Source organism: Muntiacus reevesi, chromosome 13 (assembly GCF_963930625.1).
Source record: "Muntiacus reevesi chromosome 13, mMunRee1.1, whole genome shotgun sequence".
Classification (NCBI taxonomy): domain Eukaryota; kingdom Metazoa; phylum Chordata; class Mammalia; order Artiodactyla; family Cervidae; genus Muntiacus; species Muntiacus reevesi.
This window is the reverse complement of record NC_089261.1, coordinates 21,162,382-21,180,835: the sequence shown is the minus strand read 5'-3', so window position 1 is coordinate 21,180,835 and position 18,454 is coordinate 21,162,382. Positions and strand designations below refer to the sequence as shown.

The following is an 18,454-nucleotide window of genomic DNA, read 5'->3' as shown; positions in this document are numbered from 1 at the left end:
TAACATTATATTCCCCCAAAATGTATATACGTTACTTTAGAAATAATGCCAAAAAATGCTAATTGTCACTTGAGCCTTCAGCAAATTGTAATCTTTTTGCTAGTGCAAGGTCTTAGCGTTGGTGTTAATGGCTGCTGACTGATCAGAATGGTGGCTGCTAAAGGTTGGGGTGTCTATGGCAGGTTTTTAAAATGAGACCGCAATGAGGTTTGCTGCATTGATTTCTCTTCTTTTCACTAATCATTTCTCTGTAGCAATGCAGTGCTGTTTGATGACATTTTACCCACAGTGGAACTTCTTTCAGAGTTGGAGTCAGTCCTCAAACTGTGCCACTGCTTTATCAACTAAGTTTATGTGATAGTCTAGATCCTTTGTTGTCATTTCAACAATTTTCACAGCATTTTCATCAGGAGTAGATTCCATCTCAAGAATCTACTTTCTCCGTTGAAGTCTTGAACTTCTCAGTCCTCCATGAGGGTTGGAGTCATCTTCCAAATTCCTGTTAATGTTGATAGTTTGACCTCTCCCATGAATCATGAATTGTTCTTACTGGCATCTGTAATGGTGATTCCTTTTTCAGAAGGTTTTCAGTTGATTTTGTCCAGATCATTAGAAGAGTCACTATTTCTGGCAGTTACAGCCTTACAAAATGTGTTTCTTAAAGAATAAGACTTGAAAGTTGAAATTACTCTTGGGTTCATGGACTATAGAATGGCTGTTGTGTTTTATAAATCGGGCATGAAAGTGACATTGATGTTGTTGTGTGTCTCCATCAGAGCTCTTGGGTACATCATCAGTGAGCAGTATTACTTTGAAAGGAATCTTTTATTCTGAGCAGTAGTCTCAGCAATGACTTTCGTATATTCAGTAAACCATGTTGTAAACAGATGTACTGCTCTGTTGTTCCATTTGTCGACCACAGGCAACATAGATTGAGCATAATTCTTAAGGACCCTAGGATTTTTGGAATGGGAAATGAGCATTGGCTTTAGCTTCAGGTCACCAGCTGCATTAACCCCTCATAAGTCAGCCTGTCCTCTGAAGCTTTAAAGCCAGGCATTGATTGACTTCTCTTAAGCTGTGAATACCCTAGATGGCATCTTCTTCAAATAGAAGGCTGTTTCATCCACATTGGAAATTGGTTGTTTAATGTTGCCACTTTTACCCTGTTATCTTCTGGATAACTTGGTTTAGCTTCTACATCAGCACTTGCTGTTTCTCCTTGTGCTTATGTTATAGAAAAGACTCCTTAAACCACATGATCCAGCCCCTACTAGCTTCTTCTGCAGCTCTCACTTGTCTGTCTTCATAGAATTGAAGAGAGAATCCAGGCCCTGCTCTGGATTAGGCTTTGGCTGAAGGGAATCTTATGGCTGGTTTGGTCTTCTATCTCAACCACTAAAAGTTTAATATCAGTAATAAGGCTAGTTTTCTTTCTTATTGTTTGTTCACTGAAGTAGCACTTTTATTTTCCTTTAAGACCTTTTTCTTTTCACAACTTGCTGTTTGGAGCAAGAGGCCTAGTGTTCAGCCTGTTGTGGCTTTCAACACCCCTTCCTTATGTTATAATCATTTCTAGGGAAGATCCCTGGCTGCCCAGTGGTTAAGCCTCTGTACTTCCATTACACAGGCTGTGGGTTTGATCCCTGGTCAGAGAACTAAGATTCCACATGCCCTGCGGTCTGGCCTTTAAAGTAAAATAACCATTTCTAGCTGTTGATTTAAAGTGAGAGACATGGTAGCCCTTCCTTCTACTTGAATGCTTAAAGAATCCGTTGTAGAGTTGCTAATTGGTCTAATTTCAGTATTGTTGTGTCTCAGGAAATAGGCCAAAGGAGAAGGAGAAAGATGGGGGAAATGGTCAGTGAGTGAAACAGTCACAGTACACACAGTGTTTATTAATTACAGGCAAAGTTCATGGCACCCTGTTAGAATAGAATAGTAACATCAAAGATCACTCATCACAGATCACAGTAGCAAACATAATAATAATAACATAGTTTGAAGTATTATGAGAATTACCAAAATGTGATACAGACATGAAGTGAGCAAATGCTTTTGGGAAAATGGCACCAATAAGATTGCTTGATACAGCATTTCTGTCAATTCATTAAAAAAAAAAAATGCTGTTTCTCCGAAGTGCAGTTAACAGTGCATGCGGCAAAATGAAACAAGGTATTCCTGTATAGTAAATATGGTTTCCTTACTAAGCCAACTATTTCATTTGTATCAAAATAGACAGTGTTAATATATTGCTAAAATACAGTATGAGAAACCAGTCACCAAAATATCTAAAGGAATAGATTATAATTATTAGCATTTTCTTTTTCAGCAACATGAAACGTTCCTACCTAATGGAGATCGTGCTGGCTTCTTAATAGGCGATGGTGCTGGTGTAGGAAAAGGAAGGACAATAGCAGGAATCATCTATGAAAATTATTTGTTGAGTAGAAAACGGGCTTTGTGGTAAGTGCTAAAGACTGTGGGAACTTTCATTTGCAAATGATCCAGCATATGGGGATGGGTCTTAATGAGTAGATGTATTTTTTTAGAAGTGTCAAGGCCTGATTTTATTCCCGAATACTGCTAGAATGATAGGATTTGCATTTAATTTGTGTGTTTTTCTTTTCCCTTTCTTTTTTGTAGGTTCAGTGTTTCAAATGATTTAAAGTATGATGCTGAAAGAGATTTGAGGGATATTGGAGCAAAAAACATTTTGGTCCATTCATTGAATAAGGTATGAAAGTCTTCTATTCAGTTGTTCATTCAGTAAATATCTGTGAGGCAAGAATGATAGTTTCCACTTGGTAGGGTTGTTAAGAGGATTAAATGAGTTATTTCACAAAAAGTATAGTGAGTGTAAGCCACAATTGTTGATTTTTGGTTTAGATAATGTGCCAGGTAGGGTTATGTAATGGCAAATAAAATAGGCATTGTCTCTTTTTATGGAGTTTATTCTCTCAGTCTTCAGGGTTTTTTTTCATTTGTTGTTTCTGTTTGTAAAACTACTATTTATGGATGAAACTAATACAGTACGTATAAGAGTGCAGTGTAATAAAGCTGTTATGGGCAGGTAGTGTGTCCTTTGCATCATGAGTTGTGATTTGGAGACTGGTTTAGATAATTTGTATATTCAGTGAACTTGTATACCTGTACCTGTGTTCATGTTAAAACAGTTCTGTCATGTGGAAGAAAATATGTTTCATTTTCTAGAAGCACAGTTTAATGTTCATTTAGCGAGTTTTTATTGGCCTCCTGCTAGGCACCGATTCCTGGAGTCACAGGGGTAGGCTAGACACACCTAGTTCCTGCAGGCACTTCTCTGCTAGGCCTTTAACAGTGAGTAAATGTACAGGCTAGTGCTAAGTTGCTGCAGTGTTGCTCTGCCTGCCCATCAGTGACTTTTTTGGGGATGAGGTTTACTGAATGGGTTGGTAGGTAAAAGTATTGTGTTTTGGATGATTACCAACAGTTCAAAACTAAAAAATGTAATGGACATCTAGAAATATTTTTAATTTAATTTCTGAGTCAGTATAATTGAGGAGGGCTGCAGTAACTATTGATCATAATTCTTATATATCCCTCAGATCTTAATTACAGTCGTTTGCATATAGAAAATGCATAGTATATATTGGTAGAATGAATATTGTGCCTTTTTCTTGGGGAGAGTTTGGTTTGTAATGTTTTTTGAGGATAGACTTTGAAAATTGGATCCTTATACATTAATTATATATATATATACACACACGTGTGTGTGTATGTATGTATGCACTTGTGTGTGAGAAATTTTGTGTATGAACTTAGGTCCTTTGACTTTCCTAAAGCCCATCATGGTACCATCATTTCCCTGCCGTATAGATCTGGGTGGGATAAATACTTCAGAGACAAGAGTGTATTGGTATCATTTCCCTGCTGTATAAATTTGAGTGGGATAAATATTTCAGAGACAGAAGTGTATTAAGTTCTTTTCTTTTCTTTTTCAGTTTAAATATGGAAAAATTTCTTCCAAACATAATGGGAGTGTGAAGAAGGGTGTTATTTTTGCTACCTATTCTTCCCTAATTGGTGAAAGTCAGTCTGGTGGTAAATATAAGACGAGGTTAAAACAACTTCTACATTGGTGCGGTGATGACTTCGATGGAGTGGTATCCTTTGCAACAAATTTTATATGTTTTAATGACATGAAAGTTAATGTAATACGTGGGAATTCTGAAGTTTAATAAAAAGACTGCTGGAATGAGAGCTTTAATGATTACATAGCTTGCAGGGAGTCAGATAGTTGATTCTGTTTTGTAGCTGTCATACATGAGGCCACTGTTTTAAGTTCCCGCTTTAGGAAAATGTTAATAGGTATGGGACTTGCTGAATATGCAGCCTTAAAATAGAATGTGAACCTAAATACCCAGAAGCACCTAGCTTTGTAAGATTTGTAACAGATTAGTATGATTGGAGCCAGTGGTTCTAATGGAGTGGTGGACCCAAGAACTGTATCATTGCTAGCAAAATGGCAGAATTCATCTAGCATCAAAGTTGTCCTGCAAGAGCTTTGGCACCTAGTGATGTCTGAAGAAGTTGCAAAGCTCCTTTTAGCCACCTGAAGGACAGTGTAACAGCAGTTAATCCAAAAGAAAAACCACAGGCCCTCACCAAACCCCCATTTGATTTAAGCGGTCTTCATTTTCCAGTAGTAACTTTTTTTTGTATCTAGAAAAAAAGTTAAATGTCTAGTTAAAATTAGTGCCAAATTCAGTGAATGCCTCTGTGGCTAGCGCAGTGGCGGGAATCAAGGAGAAGAATCACACAGAGGGCTTTATTTATATTTGTAGCTTTAAAAAAGAAAACAGTCTGCAGCAGATACAGTAAAATGTTAAGGTTTGATGAAACCAGATGATAGGTATATGGGTGTTAGTGAAAAAACAAAATTCATGTGCAGGGGCTTGTTACCAACAGCATCTCTCCCCCTGATAATCATGATTTATTTTCACTCCAGAATTTTTTTTCTGTTCTCTTTTTTTAACTCTTTAGTAATCTTGCATGTTTGCCCAGGCCTCAAGGAAATAAAAGCTAAGTCTTTCTGAGATTAGAGACACTTGGTACTAAAGTGACATGTTCCTTAATTTATTCTTTACAGATAGTTTTTGATGAATGTCATAAAGCAAAAAACTTATGTCCTGTTGGTTCTTCAAAGCCAACCAAGACAGGCTTAGCAGTTTTAGAACTTCAGAACAAATTGCCAAAAGCCAGAGTTGTCTATGCTAGTGCCACTGGTGAGTTATTTAAAAGATAAAGATATCTTTTTACGTGTTATTTTTTTCAGCTGTAATATGTTTTGTTTGGGTGTTTTTCAGGTGCTTCTGAACCACGAAATATGGCCTATATGAACCGTCTTGGAATATGGGGTGAGGGAACTCCGTTTAGAGAATTCAGTGACTTTATTCAGGCAGTAGAACGGAGGTAATGCAATTTACAGTGTACATTATTTGTTCTCAATAGCAATCTAAAAGAGGTATTATTGCTAAAATCTCTTCCATGTATGTTAAAGCTCTACTATATTTAATGATAGTTACTGTGTGTTTTAATTTTATTCAGAGGTGTTGGTGCCATGGAAATAGTTGCTATGGATATGAAGCTTAGAGGAATGTACATTGCTCGACAGCTGAGCTTTACTGGAGTGACCTTCAAAATTGAGGAAGTTCTTCTTTCTCAGAGCTATGTTAAAATGTATAACAAAGCAGTCAAACTGGTGAGCCTTTTTCCCTTAACTCCTAGTATTTTTAATGTACCTGATGATGTTTTTGTTAGTTTTGTTCAGTGAAATGTTTGTCAGCTCACAGTATATTTCTGCCGTAAAACAGCAGATAAATCACTGGATCCTTTATTTTCCCAATTTTCTCTGTTACAGTAACTTAAAAGGAATAACCATTTATAGCATAGCGTGCATAGCTTTAATGATCAACATAAGTGTTTCCTAAAATTACTGTTTTAGTTAATAGGAATTTTGAGACAGCTCTATGTGAATGTCCTAAAAAACGTTTGTTTAGAGGTTCCCAAGTTACTGAAAGTGCTTCATTAATTATTGTTAAATGTATCATACACATTCTTTTGATTGAATTAGTCATACTGAAGTAAATCACCCTCAAAGATTGAAATATCTGTTGATTATGTGCCTTCAGTGGGTCATTGCTCGAGAACGGTTTCAGCAAGCTGCAGATCTGATTGATGCTGAGCAGAGAATGAAGAAATCCATGTGGGGTCAGTTCTGGTCTGCTCACCAGAGATTTTTCAAATACTTGTGCATAGCATCCAAAGTTAAAAGGGTTGTGCAGCTAGCTCGAGAAGAAATCAAGAATGGAAAAGTAAGTTGGAGAATGCATTAACAGATGCGATTTTGGTTTTGTGTTGTAGTCTTTTGGGTATTGAGGTTTTCTACTTATAAAAATCTTTGTTTCTAAAGGATAGTTGTAAGAGTATTAACAGTGAGACTTTAAAAAATACATTTTTACGACAATAAAAGCAATATGTATTTATAAAGAATTTGGATAGCTCAAAAATATATAAACAAATAAACATCACTATAACTTGGCTATCCATAGATGTAACCACTGATAGCATGGATATATAATACTTTAAAGGTTTTTCCTTTTTGGTGAATACATATCTACTTAAAGCACAAAAAACTGGAGCAGGGGCTTCAGTAGTGTTCACTTCTATAATACTATCACCTGGCTAAGTGTTTTACATATAGTGCATTTCAAATATGCAAAATAAGACATTGGTACACATGTACAAAATGGGTAATTATTGTTTGAGATCTTTTTTAATTTATTTATTTTTGACCGTGCTGCGTGTGTGTTGCTGCATGGGCTTTTCTCTGGTTGCACTGCTTGGGCTTCTCATTGCCGTGACTTCTCTTGTTATGGAGCATGGACTCTAGGGCATGTGGGTTTCAGTAGTTGTGGTGCAAGGGCTTAGTTGCTCTGTGGCATGTGGGATCCTCCCGGATCAGGGATCGAATCCATGTCTTCTACATTGGCAAGTGGATTCTTTACCACTGAGCCGCGAGGGAAGCCTTGAAATCTTTTTTTAAAACTAAATGTGTAAAATATGTTGTAAGAAACCACATATCTATTTTTATTTATAATTAATAGCATTCTTTTTTTCCCTCTAGTGTGTTGTAATTGGTCTGCAGTCTACGGGAGAAGCTAGAACATTAGAAGCCTTGGAAGAGGGCGGGGGAGAATTGAATGATTTTGTTTCAACTGCCAAGTAATGTTTACAGTTTTGAGTCTTTACTAAGATTAGTTTAAATGTTAGCATTTCCTGGAGGCAAAATTTTTGCCTTTTAAATTTAAGTTTTTCTGATCTGAGTTTTCATAATCTTGTGTATCCATAGCAATATATCTTTTGAAAAACAGTAACATAGAAATACTGAAATGTTAAGTATTTTAACATTATATGTCTAGTATTTGGACTAATGGAAGGGCTTGAGTTCTGTTTTGTACGTCTTGGGATTCTGACAGCTTGGTTTCAGTTTTGTTTTGGCTTTGCGTATTTGAAACCGCCAGTATCCAGTGGTATAATAATGGTTTCATTTATTCCAGTTTATTATACTTTAGTGTAAACATTGCAGATAATCCTTGAAAAGTCAAAAGAATTTTAAGAAAGGCTTTAGACGTTATTTTTTGCTTTGCTTAACCAGACAGTTCCAACTCTGGGAGTAAAATTAGTAAAATAACTTTTGTCTCCATGCTATCTTTTGCCTTAGGGGATACATTCAAGTGGCTCTTTTTATAATTTAAAACTCCTTTAAATGCAGAGCATGCACCTGCTAATCTGTATCTTGCCTAGTGCTGCCTCTGAGATCATAGGTACTGCATGGCTAGTGCAGCAGTTGAAATGGCTACTCCAATATGAGATGACCTTCAAGTATGAAATATGCACCAAGTTTCAAAGACTTAAGGAAATAGAATGTAAAACATTTCATTGTAACATTTTATAGTGACAAGTTGTTTTCTGTAACTTTTAAATGTAGCTCCTGGAAGTGAAAGTCGCTCAGTCCTGTTTGACTCTTTGTGACCCCATGGACTGTATAGTCCATGGAATTCTCTAGGCCAGAATATTGGAGTGGGTAGCCTTTCCCTTCTCCAGGGGATCTTTCCAACCCAAGGATTGAACCCAGGTCTCCCGCATTGCAGGCAGATTCTTTGCCAGCTGAGCTAAGAGGGGAACCCACGAATACTGGAGTGGATGGCCTATCCCTTCTCCAGTGGATCTTCCTGACCCAGTAATTGAACTGGGGTCTCCTGCATTGCAGGCGGAATTTTTATCAACTGAGCTATCAGGGAAGCCATAATGCAGCTCCTAGAAAGTGTAAAAGTTGTGCTTGGTTTGCATTATATTTCAGTTGGATAGTCTTGCCTAGAGTACTGAAATTCTTCTGACCTGGATTATCAGTGTCTTGTAAGATTGAATGAACTTTTGTTTTTGTTTTTTAGTAAGACATAAATTTGATTATTTTTAACTCTTTCACATACCTGAAAATGGAAATATATGTGAAATAAATTGGTGAAAGGATTGTTAAAGTCCTTTACATTCAGAGTGCAGCTGTTCTGAATCACTTTTTGACTCAGTCCCTTATGTTCAGTTGTTCCACATGGAGTCCTGTGCTGCAGCATTTCTGTAAAAGAAACCATTGGTGTTGAGTTCCTAAGCTGGCTTTATAATTATGTGGAGCTAACCTACTTGTGGTATCCAGTTTGGAGATGCTGCTAATAAAGTGTACTTATTTTAAGCAAATACTTTCAGTAGTATTTTATATATAATAATTTTGCATACTGAGCCACTGACTGTCACTTTTTTATCTCCTACGAACAGAGGAGTGTTACAGTCACTAATTGAAAAACACTTCCCTGCTCCAGACAGAAAAAAGCTTTATAGTTTGCTGGGAATTGATTTGACAGCTCCAAGTAACAGCAGTTCACCAAGAGATAGTCCTTGTAAGGAAAATAAAACAAAGAAGCGAAAAGGTGGGTACTTTCCTTTAAATGGTGCTGGAAGTAATATAAACTTGAGCATTTTGGTGCAAGCTGTATTTCGGGCATGTACTGCCTTCAAAAGATGCTTACTCCTTGGAAGGAAAGTTATGACCAACCTAGGCAGCATATTAAAAAGCAGAGACATTACTTTGTCAACAGAGATCTGTCTAGTCAGGGCTATAGTTTTTCCAGTGGTCATGTATGGATGTGAGAGTTGGACTATAAAGAAAGCTGAGTGCTGAAAAATTGATGCTTTTGAATTGTGGTGTTGGAGAAGACTCTTGAGAGTCCCTTGGACTGCAAGGAGATCCAACCAGTCCATCCTAAAGGAGATCAGTCCTGGGTGTTCATTGGAAGGACTGATGTTGAAGCTAAAACTCATACTTTGGCAACCTGATGTGAAGAGTTGACTCCTTTGAAAAGACCCTGATGCTGGGAAAGATTGAGGGCAGGAGGAGAAGGGGATGACAGAGGCTGAGATGGTTGGATGGCATCACTGACTCAATGGACTTGGGTTTGGGTGGACTCTGGGAGTTGGTGATGGACAGAGAGGCCTTGTGTGTTGCAGTTCATGGAGTTGCAAAGAGTCTGAGTGAGGACTGACTGAGCTGAACTGAACTGCCTTCCTTAAATTGGATCGTGTAGTGTTTGGTTTGTTTTTAAAGGAAGTGTCTTTTATTTATTTGACTGCGTGTCTTGTGGGATCTGAGTTCCCTGACCAGGGATTGAATCTGGAGCCAAAAAGCATGAAGTCCTAACCAATGGACCAGGGAATTCCCATGGCCCATGTCGTTTTGAATGCACATATAGTCCCCATTTTAAATTGTGACTTTAACAGTTTGGTGCTAGGCACTATGTTGAGCACCACCCACATGTGGTCTTGTTTAACTACAAGGGATCCACATGAAAGGCTTTAGTTTTTCAGTTTTATAGACAGGAAATGAAGGCACAGAAAGAGGTTAGGTGATATCCCTAGGTTCACACAACTACTGGATGATAAATGGGGAACCAAAATCTGGGCCTTTCTGTTGATGCTGTGTGTGTGGGTGTGTGAGAGTATGTGTGTGCATGCACGCATGCTCAGTTGCTGCTTTCGTGTCCAATTCTTTGCAACCCTGTGGACTGTAGCTTGCCAGGCTCCCCTGTCCATGGGGATTCTCCAAGCAGGAATACTGGAGTGGTTTGCCATGCCTTCCTCCAGGGCATCTTGCAGACTCAGGAATCAAACCCACGTCTCCTGCATTGCAGGCAGATAGATTCTTTACCCACTGAGCCACCTGGGAAGCCCGTGTGTTTATATCATCTTCTTTAAAGAGACTTTTGTTGGTTTATTACTTAATTATTAGGCATACACCCATTTATGTTTGTTAGACATTTTATAAAAATTGCAAAGTTGAATTTGTGTTGACGTGTTTACTAAGCTCTTTGCCTTTTAGAAGTTAACATCTCAGGCTCTCTCTAAAATGCTGATAAGAATGTACATGATGCTGTGTGTTCTAAACACAGTGCCTGACACTTTAACCTTGTATTTTCATCTGTTTCAAGAAATGCTTTTTCCCTTATATTTTTAATATGCCTGAAAGTAGGTTGGCTATTATAATTGGCATTATCTTTTATTTTGGTGACACAAAAAGTAATGCTATGGCCTAGAGTCAGTGACGTGTTAGAGTGGTCACTGGATGGTCATGTTTCCCTTTTCTGAATTATCTTCTCACCATTTCATTAGTATGTGAACCTTTTTAATGTTCTTCTCAGTTTTGATTAATTTACTCTAGATATCTTCTATGAATTTCCAGTAAGATAATTCAGATTAGCACCTTGTTTAACTTTTTTTTTTCCCATTTATTTTTATTAGTTGTGGGCTAATTACTGTACAGTACTTTAGTGGTTTTTGCCATACATTGACATGAATCAGCCGTGGATTTACATGTGTTCCCCCTCCCGATCCCCCCTCCTGCCTCCCTCCCCATCCCTTCCCTCTGGGTCTTCCCAGTGCACCAGCCCTGAGCACCTGTCTCATGCATCCAACCTGGGCTGGTGATCTGTTTCACCCTTGATAATATACATGTTTCAATGCTATTCTCTCAAAACATCCCACCCTCGCCTTCTCCCACAGAGTCTAAAAGTCTGTTCTGTACATCTGTGTCACTTATTCTGTTTTGCATATAGGGTTATCGTTACCATCTTTTTAAATTCCATATATGCGTTAGTATACTGTATTGGTCTTTATCTTTCTGGCTTACTTCACTCTGTATAATGGGCTCCAGTTTCATCCCATCTCATTAGAACTGATTCAAATGAATTCTTTTTAGTGGCTGAGTAATATTCCATGGTGTATATGTACCATAGCTTCCTTATCCATTCGTCTGTTGGTGGGCATCTAGGTTGCTTCCATGTCCTGGCTATTATAAACAGTGCTGCGATGAACATTGGGGTGCACATGTCTCTTTCAGATCTGGTTTCCTCGGTGTGTATGCCCAGGAGTGGGATTGCTGGGTCATATGGCAGTTCTATTTCCAGTTTTTTAAGGAATCTCCACACTATTCTCCATAGTGGCTGTACTAGTTTGCATTCCCACCAATAGTGTAAGAGGGTTCCCTTTTCTCCACACCCTCTCCAGCATTTATTGCTTGTTGGACTTTTGGATAGCAGCCATCCTGACTGGTGTGTAATGGTACCTCATTGAGGTTTTGATTTGCATTTCTCTGATAATGAATGATGTTGAGCATCTTTTCTTGTGTGTGTTAGCCATCTGTATGTCTTCTTTGGAGAAATGTCTGTTTAGATCTTTAGCCCATTTTTTGATTGGGTCATTTATTTTTCTGGAATTGAGCTGTAGGAGTTGCTTGTATATTTTTAAGATTAATCCTTTGTCTGTTTCTTCATTTGCTATTATTTTCTCCCAATCTGAGAGCTGTCTTTTCACCTTGCTTATAGTTTCCTTTGTTGTGCAAAAGCTTTTAAGTTTCATTAGGTCCCATTTGTTTATTTTTGCTTTTATTTCCAGTATTCTGGGAGGTGGGTCATAGAGGATCTTGCTGTGATTTATGTCGGAGAGTGTTTTGCCTATGTTCTCCTCTAGGAGTTTTATAGTTTCTGGTCTTACATTTAGATCTTTAATCCATGTTGAGTTTATTTTTGTGTATGGTATTAGAGAGTGTTTTAGTTTCATTCTTTTACAAGTGGTTGACCAGTTTTCCCAGCCTTGTTTAACTTTTAAAAATGCAGTTTTGTAGATTTTTTTTTTTTTTGGTAGTATTCCATAAAGCATTTAAGTAGTTTAAAAACCTGTAATTATTAGGCCTTGTCTCTCAACCTGATACACAAATTCTGACAGTGCCAGAGATTGTTTCATCTTTGTTGTCCTGAATTTTGAAACTTATGCACTTGAAGGCTGTCTCGAGTTTATACTTATATACATAATTTCTCCTAAAAATAATTGTATATAACCTGACTTCTTATAGGAGTCCAAAAGGCTGTGATTGTTCATGAATTTTTAATTGTTCTTGTGTGCTGCTGCTGCTGCTTATTCGATTCAGTCATGTTTGACTCTGTGCAGCCGTATGGACTGCAGCCTGCCAGGCTCCTGTCCGTGGGATTCTCTAGGCAAGAGTAGTAGAATGGGTTGCCTTCCTCTCTTCCTTGTTCTTGTATACTTACGCAAATACTTTTCTTCTGTAGTTCTCTTTTGAATTAGTTAACTGTATTAGCTTATGAACTAAATATAATTTCCTAACTTTTATCACAGTGCATTTTGACTCTCTTGGGTTTGGGTTTTGTGGGCAGGTGAAGAAATAACTCGAGAAGCCAAAAAAGCACGAAAAATAGGTGGCCTTACTGGTAGCAGTTCTGATGATAGTGGAAGTGAATCTGATGCCTCTGATAATGAAGAAAGTGACTATGAGAGCTCTAAAAACATGAGTTCTGGAGATGATGATGATTTCAATCCATTCAGAGATGAGTCTAGTGAGGATGATGAAGATGGTAAGTTCTTTAATATTTTAAATATAAACTAAAGCGTCCTTATTTCTGTGTATTTGAAATGGGATATTTCAAATATCCCATTTGAAAAAAAAAAAACACCTTTTTTTTTCCTGTAAAAATTATCACATAGATTCTAATCTTTGCTTTGTGGGAGCTCCAGGTTTGTCTGTCTTCTGGCAGTTGAGCTCATTTATGTAAGGTCATGACGTCAATTTTGTTCAATTATGTTTAACCTCAAACCATGGCATTTACCTCATGGTGTATGGATGTACTGGACTGCTATAGCTGGTGGTGGTTTATAAGTTGTTGGTCAACAATACAAAAAAACTCAATGGTGGTTTCCTTTGGAAATTCTGTACTTGTGTTAACAAATGATTTATGTCTTTCCTTAACTTTTAGATCCCTGGTTAATCAGAAAAGATCATAAGAAAAACAAAGACAAAAAAAAAAGGAAAAGTATAGATCCAGATTCTATTCAAAGTGCCTTATTAGCATCAGGTCTTGGATCAAAACGACCTAGTTTTTCTTCTACACCAGTTATTTCACCTGCTCCTAATAGTGCACCAGGTAACCACGTGGACGTTTGCTTTGTCTGTGAAATGTACTTTCAAACAAAACAAATATTTCAACTGTGTACTGATTTTTAACACATGTACTTTATTTAGCTAACAGTAACACCAACAGCAACAGTAGCCTTATAACAAGTCAGGATGCCGTGGAAAGGGCCCAACAGATGAAGAAAGATCTACTTGATAAACTAGAAAAATTAGCTGAAGACCTCCCTCCTAATACCCTGGATGAACTTATTGATGAACTTGGGGGCCCTGAGAACGTTGCTGAGGTAAATATGACTTAAACGCGGTTGATTCTGTCCTAGGTAATTTTTTTTTGCCACTTACAAACCCTTTAGAATGAGTAATATATTGTTTCCTCATAAAATTATCTAATATCCTCTCTGAGATCTGAGAACCCTTGTTCTACTCTAGTTGTCATCCTAGAGCAAGTGAGTTCCTTCCCCTAGTGTCTTCAGTATCTGCCCCAAGACTGAGATCTCTGTTATTGCCCCTGTCACACAGCCTTTGTTGTCATTGCCACATGTTGGTTTTTTCCACTGAATTTGAGCTTTTTAAAACCAGGCTTTATGTTGCAGTGTTTGCTCTCCCCTGCCTGGCACCTGGTGTGGGAGAGGATGCACAGTGCACATTGGCTTCCTTTTCCTTTCACCTCCACCATGTTTCTCTAGTGGGAGTCGTGAACTTCCTGCACCACAGTCAGATACCTTAATTGTAAGTGACATTGTTTGACTTTGCAGATGACTGGCCGCAAGGGGAGGGTTGTAAGCAATGATGATGGAAGCATATCTTATGAGTCAAGATCTGAACTTGATGTTCCTGTGGAAATACTAAATATTACAGAAAAACAAAGATTTATGGATGGAGATAAGGTATGTTTTTCTGGGATGCATTTTGGTGAAAAGAATTATGTCCATACATTTCAAGTGTATTTAAAGCTCTTGTTACATATTTTAAAGATTGTAGGTAGAGGTATTATCAATTATTTTATGTGTTTGTTTCACTGGTAATTTAGGCCCATGTGCATTAGGAATTATGTATTAGTTGGGATCAGGTTTGGCTGTTAGTGACAGAAAACCCACTATCACAATGACTTCAAGTGGAAGTTCGTTTTTCTCATGTAGAAATTTTGTTAGGTAGAACAGCACTGTCATGACCCCTTGAAGACTAGGTCGCTTCTGTCTTGGTACTTTTTATGCAGACTTGCATTTCCAAGTTAACCTCCATATTCCATGACAGCTATTTCACATTTGGTCATTACACCTCTGTGTTTCAGCCAGCAGAGAGGATAAAAGACGGAGACATATCTTCAATTAGGGACATTTCCTGGACATTGTCCATGTAACCTGCTGACTGGAGTGTGCCCACACTTAACTAAGGGAAACTGGAAATGTAGTCTTGATTTTGAGTGTGCTTGTAACCATGCACAGCTAAAATGAAGGGTTCTATAATTTAAGGAGAATACATAGTGGTGGATGTTTTCCTGCTTGTCTTTGTGCAAAAGTGATCTTTTATATTTTCTCCTTCCACTTGATACAGAATATTGCTATCATCTCAGAAGCTGCCAGCTCGGGTATTTCATTACAAGCAGATAGAAGAGCTAAAAATCAAAGGCGGAGAGTTCATATGACTCTGGAGTTACCATGGAGTGCTGATAGAGCAATTCAGCAATTTGGTAAGTCCTGCACTGAATTTCACTTCACTGGGGAAAATACTTTAATATTGGACATAGTAAAACTCGACGCATGTGTCGGTTTTGGAGATACTTGGGTGTTACATGTACCTTAAAGTATAGAGTGCATCATGAATGTATTTCTTAGTCATTTTAAAAGCTGTAAAAGACCTGCAGTGGGGCTTTCTGGCTTTATATTCAAGAATGGGGCTCCTTAGGAATATCTTTTTTGCAGACCTCTGGGTCACACACATTACCTGTGTCAGCAGCTACCACTTGATGTCCTTTTCAACCCCCAGTGGCTTGAGTGAGGGCACATTGCTCCTCCCTTCCCCTTCCATCTTCATGTCCCATGACCTGGCAATTTAAAAAAAAAGAAAAGAAAAAATTTTTTTTGGAGATTCCAGAGCAGCTGTGCATCAGCAACATTGTGGTCAACCAAACTGGGGTAGCACTTAATAATGCGATTATCACTTAGCAGTTTTATGGGGGTTTTTGTTCTCTTGCAATGAGGAGTGTTACTCTCAATGCAAATGTTGTTCAAGTCATTGTTTGCAATTTTCCCCTTTTTGGGGAACTGGGGTGATTACATTCTTTACTTTTTCAGGATCCCAGCTTACTATTAAGTGCTAGGAATAGATCTCAGAACCACTAGTATCTAGCAAACACAATCAGTGATTTTTTTTTTTAATGTTGTTACAGGACGGACTCATAGATCAAATCAAGTTACCGCTCCTGAATATGTGTTTCTGATTTCTGAATTGGCAGGAGAACAAAGATTTGCATCTATTGTTGCTAAAAGACTTGAGAGTTTGGTAAGTTTTTTAGTTACATAGATGTGTGTAAAAGATGGTGTATGTTACTTGTCTTCTTTGCCTTGATTGGAAATTTTATGTTTGGATAGGGTGCACTTACACATGGAGACAGAAGAGCAACAGAATCTAGAGATCTGAGCCGGTTCAACTTTGATAATAAGGTACATTTCAGCTGTCAGTATCTGAAAAATTGTGGCAGTGTATGGTGTCTATGAGGAACAGAAAGGTCAAGTGGTTACTGTTTAAAACTTTTAAGTTGCCTCCTCTTATGATTTTGCTGTAAAATCATGGCTTCCTGTAAAATGAAAGCAATTAAGTCTTTGGTGATCAAATGTGCAGTATAATGACCTCTTCCCTGTGGGAAAAGAGGATTATAATAAACATTTGTGGATGAATCAAGTGGGAGTTCCCAGTAGTAAAGAAAGTTGTTAATTTATTGAATGCCTGCTGTGTGCAAAGGTGTGAATGAGGCACTAGGCCACGTAAAGTTTACGTAAAGGTAATTGACTCCTGCTGTTTTTTTACTGTTTGGTACAATAGTAGTTTTTATAACATTCATTTGGTCATGTAATTGAAGAGTATCCAAATGCTGAAACTGGTTAAATGTCTTTGTTTTTTTTATTGCAGTATGGAAGAAATGCTTTAGAAATTGTCATGAAATCCATCGTAAACCTAGATTCTCCCATGGTATCACCACCTCCAGACTATCCTGGAGAATTCTTTAAAGGTAACTTTAAAAAATCATCATAAAAAAGGAAAATGAGTACTGACAAGTCTCACCTGTTAGAAGGTACTAAAACCCATTCTAAGAGGTGCTGTTGCCTTTAGTTTTCTTTGGACATAAAATGTATGAAATTTAGAAATTGATGGTTATCAGACACCTAAATTAACCTCTTATAATAAGCAGTAGATTTACTAAATTTCATTCAGGTAAAGTGACTTTACTCTTGAATTTATTGCATGTTGTATAATTTTAGATTACTAGAGGAAAAATGGTTTTGGTAGAGTAATTGATGATGACTATGTCAAATAACTTGTTGCATTTAATTTTAAATATCTGGGTAAATCTGTGAAGGTTGGTGGGGAGTATAAATATTGATAAAACAAAATTGGCCATATGTTAACAGTTGTTAAACCTGGATAATAGGTACATGTGGGTTCATAGAATATTCTCGTTTTACATTTGTGTGTATTTGGAAATTTTTATATTAAAGAAGTCCTAAATAGTGCTATAGAAATTCTTAGATGTGTAGATTTTACCCCATTACTATTAGTAGTCTGAGAGATTTTAGTAGTTCAAGAAACTATGAAAGTATTTTGGAGAACAAATAGAGGTAAGGTACTTGAAACCTTGCCATTAAGTTAGCGTCTGTTCCCTGGGAAGGCCTTTCCAGTTGAGCTGTGTTTACTGCTGCTAATAGTCCATATTGACACAGCTGGCGGGGCTGTTTATAATCACTGATGGCATGTGACGAAACAAAAACCTATAAAACCTTAGCCCTGTTCCTTTTCTCCCTCTTCTTGTTTTCTTTTTGTTTGGTCTTTGGAGGGATTGTCAAAACAACTTCCCAGTTTATTTCTAGTTCTGAAATAGTACATGTTATTTAGTCACTGTCAGTAATGAAAGCTAATCTAAAAGTGAATAATGAGGAGCCAATACTCTCTTTAACTACCTGCGCACTTCCACTCTCATCTGGTAAGATTACAAATGTTGACAGTTTGAACAAGAGCAGTCTAACAAACTCTTGTCCATGTTTGTCTAAACACAGAGCTTTTTTAAGAACATACTACTTGCAACATACTTTTCTCAGTATATCACAGACATACATCTTTTATAAGTCATTAGCTATAGCATGAACACGTTTTTAACAGTTGTGTAATAGTCTCCATCTAGCTATGCAACAGTTCTTCAGTTATTCCTTTATTAATATTCAAGTAGTTTTAATTTTTTTGCGTCACAAAGTGCTGAAATTATAACGGCTATCCTTCTATTCAGGTAATGTCTTCATAGAATGGGTTCCTAAAATGAGGATTTTTTGCATTGGAGCTCTTTGGCTACAGAATTGTCATGTCACCTGCAGAATCTAAACATTTGAAGCATGTGGCAGTCTAGCTAATTAAATAAACATGTAAATAGGATATAATTATGTTTCCTATTGACCCCTTTCTCTTTCTTAAACACTTAAGTCTGGGTTGGAGCCTGGACTCCAGTATTTTTTTTTTTTTTTTTTTTTAAGTTTTATTAGTCATCATCTTAGTAACATAATTCAGAACATGTTGACCGTTACACTTGTTGCTTATCTTTTGCATCTCCTTGTCAATACAGATAGGTAATGTTTAGAAAGGAAACATTATTTCCTTATTTACACAGTTATT

General features: G+C 37.4%; 1 protein-coding gene across 4 annotated transcripts in view; it reads left to right on the top strand.

Moving 5' to 3' along the window:
* The window catches only part of SBNO1 (strawberry notch homolog 1), a 51,272-nt gene that overhangs the window by 20,844 nt on the left and 11,974 nt on the right, over positions 1–18,454 (top strand). For all 4 annotated transcript variants that reach the window (XM_065905090.1, XM_065905091.1, XM_065905089.1 and 1 more), the window contains 17 exons: positions 2,333–2,466; positions 2,647–2,737; positions 3,984–4,145; positions 5,132–5,267; positions 5,349–5,454; positions 5,590–5,743; positions 6,174–6,356; positions 7,169–7,266; positions 8,875–9,026; positions 12,822–13,019; positions 13,419–13,586; positions 13,685–13,860; positions 14,332–14,463; positions 15,131–15,266; positions 15,966–16,078; positions 16,168–16,239; positions 16,706–16,805. In XM_065905090.1, the coding sequence (XP_065761162.1) occupies positions 2,333–2,466; positions 2,647–2,737; positions 3,984–4,145; positions 5,132–5,267; positions 5,349–5,454; positions 5,590–5,743; positions 6,174–6,356; positions 7,169–7,266; positions 8,875–9,026; positions 12,822–13,019; positions 13,419–13,586; positions 13,685–13,860; positions 14,332–14,463; positions 15,131–15,266; positions 15,966–16,078; positions 16,168–16,239; positions 16,706–16,805 (2,311 nt within the window). The remainder of the gene's footprint in view (positions 1–2,332; positions 2,467–2,646; positions 2,738–3,983; positions 4,146–5,131; positions 5,268–5,348; positions 5,455–5,589; positions 5,744–6,173; positions 6,357–7,168; positions 7,267–8,874; positions 9,027–12,821; positions 13,020–13,418; positions 13,587–13,684; positions 13,861–14,331; positions 14,464–15,130; positions 15,267–15,965; positions 16,079–16,167; positions 16,240–16,705; positions 16,806–18,454) is intronic.